Source organism: Telopea speciosissima, chromosome 8 (genome assembly GCF_018873765.1).
Source record: "Telopea speciosissima isolate NSW1024214 ecotype Mountain lineage chromosome 8, Tspe_v1, whole genome shotgun sequence".
Classification (NCBI taxonomy): domain Eukaryota; kingdom Viridiplantae; phylum Streptophyta; class Magnoliopsida; order Proteales; family Proteaceae; genus Telopea; species Telopea speciosissima.
In genome coordinates, this window is record NC_057923.1 from 39,511,730 (window position 1) to 39,515,843 (window position 4,114).

A 4,114-nucleotide genomic window follows, 5' to 3' on the forward strand; every position below is an offset into this window, starting at 1 on the left:
GCACTCATCCCTAAGGCCACAACTGCCACAAGTGCCTTTCTATGAAGAAAAAGGTCAATTGTGGGAAGTTTTGCAGTTTTTGTTTGCACAAAAAACATAAAAATAGTGGGCAGCTCTTGCTCTTGCAATTGCTCCGGAAAGCAGGAGCATCAACCTCTTCAGACGGTTTTGATTCGAATTTCCCCCACCGAGTGAGAGAATAAATGGCGTCGTGAATGGCGTCGTGGAATTCTCTTCCTCTCGAAATATCTGACAACGTTTTCGGTTGGATTGCTTTCTTCTCATGGTCTATTAGTTTCTATCCTCAGGTTATCCTGAATTTCAGAAGAAAAAGGTATTTTTATTCCTCTGTTCTGGCTTTTGTTGTGGTTTATTCTCTGCTTCTTTGTCTCTCTTTTTATTATATTTTCCTAATACGATTTTCTGATATGGGTGTTGTTTGAATTTTTGTTTCTGAAGTGTTGTGGGGTTGAATTTCGATTTCTTGGTCCTCAATTTCACGAAACACTCGTCGTATCTCATTTACGATGCGTCTCTTTTCTTTAGCCCTGTTATTCAGAGGCAATACCACGAGAATTATGGGTACAGAGAGGTTTGTGATTGAAAAAAGTTTTATGTTTCAAATGGGCTATGCGTTTCTAGCTGATTTTTATGATGAGGTTGATGATGATTGTGATTCTTGTAATGTTGTCGACTTTGAAACCCTCTTCGACTTGGTGAATTTATCTACATCTTCCTTATTTGATGTTGAAACCTATAATTCTGATTTCAGAATCCCTTAAACATTCATTCTACTTGTTTTTTCGCATTTGTTTGGAAATATGAGAAAAAGAGAATTAGTTTGTTCAACCAAATCAGTCTATCAGACGGTGGTCGATTTATGTGTTCTAGGGTTTTTTTGTATCTGTGCGTGTGTGTGATTGTTCACTGATTTCTTGGTGGTTGCTTTCTTGTTCGCAGATGATTCCAGTCGCTGCAAATGATGTGGCTTTCTCAGCACATGCTGTTCTACTGACGGCAATTACTTTGTTTCAAGTTCTCATCTATGATGTAAATGATTCTGTTCTTTGAATTAAGAGATGTGTTCTGTTTTTTTTTCCCCCTTGAAAAGAACAGAATACTTAATTACCTTGATGTGTCATTTACAGCGTGGAAATCAAAAGCTCTCAAAGACTTGTATCACAATCACATGTGCTGTCTGTGTTTCTGCTGCAGTCTGTGTGTTTGTAGCGGTGCCAAACCATTCATGGCTTTGGCTAATATCTGTCTTTAAGTGAGTTTAGTCTCCCACTAAAGCACACAATTTGAGCCCCCTTTTGTTTTGGTGAGACAAACATAATTTGATATTTTAAATTTAAATCTTCTGTGATCAATTGGGTAAAGTTATAAATCTGTAAGTTCTGTGACATTCATTGAAGATCTCAAGCTTGCTTAAAGTACTTCTAATATAGAGATTATCCCACTTCAGTTAAGGGAAAGAGAGTGAAAAGAACCAAAAAAATGAGATAAAAATTATTTTCATTTCACACATGTTTATTAATATTAGTAATGTTTATTGTTACTTATCTTTGTTGCTTTATCACATTAAGCCGATTTGATTTGTTTCTCTTATTTGGGAATTGTTTGCCTCACTTTTTCATTTTCTCTGCCAGAACCATAAATACCTTTGAGCTTCATTTTTTATGGAAGGAAATAAAGGAATAGGTTATAACTTGGAATACAGATGCATTTCTTCCTGAACTTCCATGTGAATGTTGAAATATCTAGCTGCTTTGGTGTGATCCTATGGTTGCTGTCAATAAATTGATGAACACCTTTTTAAAATCTTGCTGAAAAACTACAGTTTAGAATATCAAGTTTGAGTAATGGGCCAAAATAGATAATCTATTGCAATGGGTAACTTTTATTTGTTCAATTTATTTGAATCTTGCTTATGGAATTTTGATTGGTTTAATCGTAGATCGAGTTTAATCTTTTGACAATGCATTTTTGTTGCAGCACAATACAAGTCATCATGACAACCATCAAATACATTCCCCAGGTTAGAGTTACCTTATGATTTGTTCGGCATACCTTAAGGAACTCTCTGCTGTGTTTAATATATATATATATTCTGTTTCCCTTGACTTTTTAAATTTTTTGCATACATATAACTGATGCAGGCTGAGAAGATTCTGTATATCAGCACATTATAACCTTCATGGACCTTGGGCCTGAGGTTGGGTAAATTATAGGCCTCTTAATGGGCCATTTTATTGGCTAACGCCTAACAGTTGGGCGGGCATGAATAGGCTCATAACCAGGAAACTAATTTGTCATATGAGAAAGAACATATTTTCTGTCATGGTTCCCTCATGAATTTGTAGAGTTCAGAATATGGTCCATAATTAGAAATATGTTGTCCTTGGTTAGTGTTTTATGACTTAAGGTTTTGTTTCTATTTTAGTTTATTTTTGAGGATCTTTTTAACTGAGAAAGAGTTGTAGTTGTTTAAGAAACTATTTAGGATGTTTTCTCAGTGTGTAATTTAGTCTAGATAGGACTTACTTTTCCATTTTACATATACAAAGAAGAAGAAGGAGGGTGAGCATTTTAGTTGAATGATTATTCGAATGAATAAAAATGTTCCAAGATGCCCTATTCTATTCTCTTCTTTTGTTTTTTTTCAATGTTTAAGGGGGGGGGCGGTTTAGTAAGAACTTTAAATAGACTTCCCCTTATCATTTTCCCCCCCTAAATACTAGCCTTTATATAGACTTGACTTGGCCAGATTCTTACCATCAATTAAAATCCAAATAGATGAACCTTAGTCCAAGCTAATTCATTCCATCTCTTTTATAACTTTCTTAGTGACATGTGATTAACAGGATGTTGCTTTTTTTGATATGTAACTGAGAAACCTATCCACTTACAATTGGAATATGGCTAAAATTAATAACTAGATCCTAATGGATCCAAGAGTAGAGTCTTCTACTTGATTTTCAAAAAAAATTAATGGATATTTTCTTCAACTATTGCTGCTTTTGGCCTTTCTTCTCCACACTTCTTGAAGATAATTAATCTATTGGATTGCACATTAATGTTTACCTATACGTGAATGGATGTTGTTAATATATATAGTAGTTTATGTATTATTAGATATATATATACATTGATGGATTAGCCGACCCCATTAAGTTGGGATAAGGCTGAGTTTGTTTGTGTGTTTTGTTTATGTACATTGATGGATTGATGGATTTTTCTGAAAAATTATTTTCATGACTAATAATAAATTCCTTTATAAACTATTAGTGGGGAAATTTAAAATGGTTAGTTTTGTTTCTCTTTTCATATATATTGAACTTTTCTAATTTCAAGCTTTCTGGTGTTTAATGTCCAAGGGCATGTGATAGACTAATGTGACATTATTTATTCTCTTATGTTACTTATATACCTCACAACACACACTATATATATGATACTGGGAGTGGCCATAATATTCTTTTGATTCAAATGCCTGGGCATTATTGACATAGCAACTCTCTTTCTCCTTTCTTATGCTTGGATAGGGAAAATAAAAACTTAATGGGGACTGCCCGTTATGCCAGCTACAGACTCATCTGGGCATTGGTAAGTAAAAAGATTGGTTTGTTAGTTTGATTCAAGTTAAATATATGATTCCTAATTTTGTGCTGTTCTATCCAGAGCAAAGCCGGTTAGATGATTTGGAGTCCCTTCGTTATGTTTTGTTGTATTTTTTGAGAGGAAAGTAGGTTTTTTAATTTTTTGACCTGAAAATTTTTTAACAGGACCATTTTGTAAAATTTACTTATTCACCTGTGTGCTGTTAGGGTCTTTCCTTTAACCTTTGATTATTACATATCTCTATTTTTGAGTAATCAGCTTAGGCGGTTAGAATGTGATGGCCATGTGTTCTAATTGTAATGACCAATGTATGTTTCTTTGTAGCCTTCTACGGCAGGGTCTAAAAGCTGCCACAAGGAAGACCAAATCTTTAATTAATATTCTTAGTCCCTCCTCTTGTCTTGATGCATAAATGGATTTCGAGTTAATACATTTTCAGGTAAATGCTAAAGATATATGACAATGCTTTGTATTCAGCTTTCTGAATTAA

At 34.1% G+C, this 4,114-nt stretch overlaps 1 protein-coding gene across 1 annotated transcript; it reads left to right on the top strand.

Annotated features, from left to right (window-relative positions):
* The first annotated feature begins 932 nt into the window (after positions 1 to 932).
* LOC122670765 (cystinosin homolog) lies at positions 933 to 2,093 on the top strand. Its single transcript, XM_043867745.1, has 3 exons — positions 933 to 1,050; positions 1,149 to 1,273; positions 1,999 to 2,093. The coding sequence occupies exons 1-3, from the start codon at positions 961 to 963 to the stop codon at positions 2,057 to 2,059; spliced, it is 276 nt and encodes a 91-aa protein (XP_043723680.1). The 5' UTR covers positions 933 to 960; the 3' UTR covers positions 2,060 to 2,093.
* Positions 2,094 to 4,114: the final 2,021 nt, after the last annotated feature.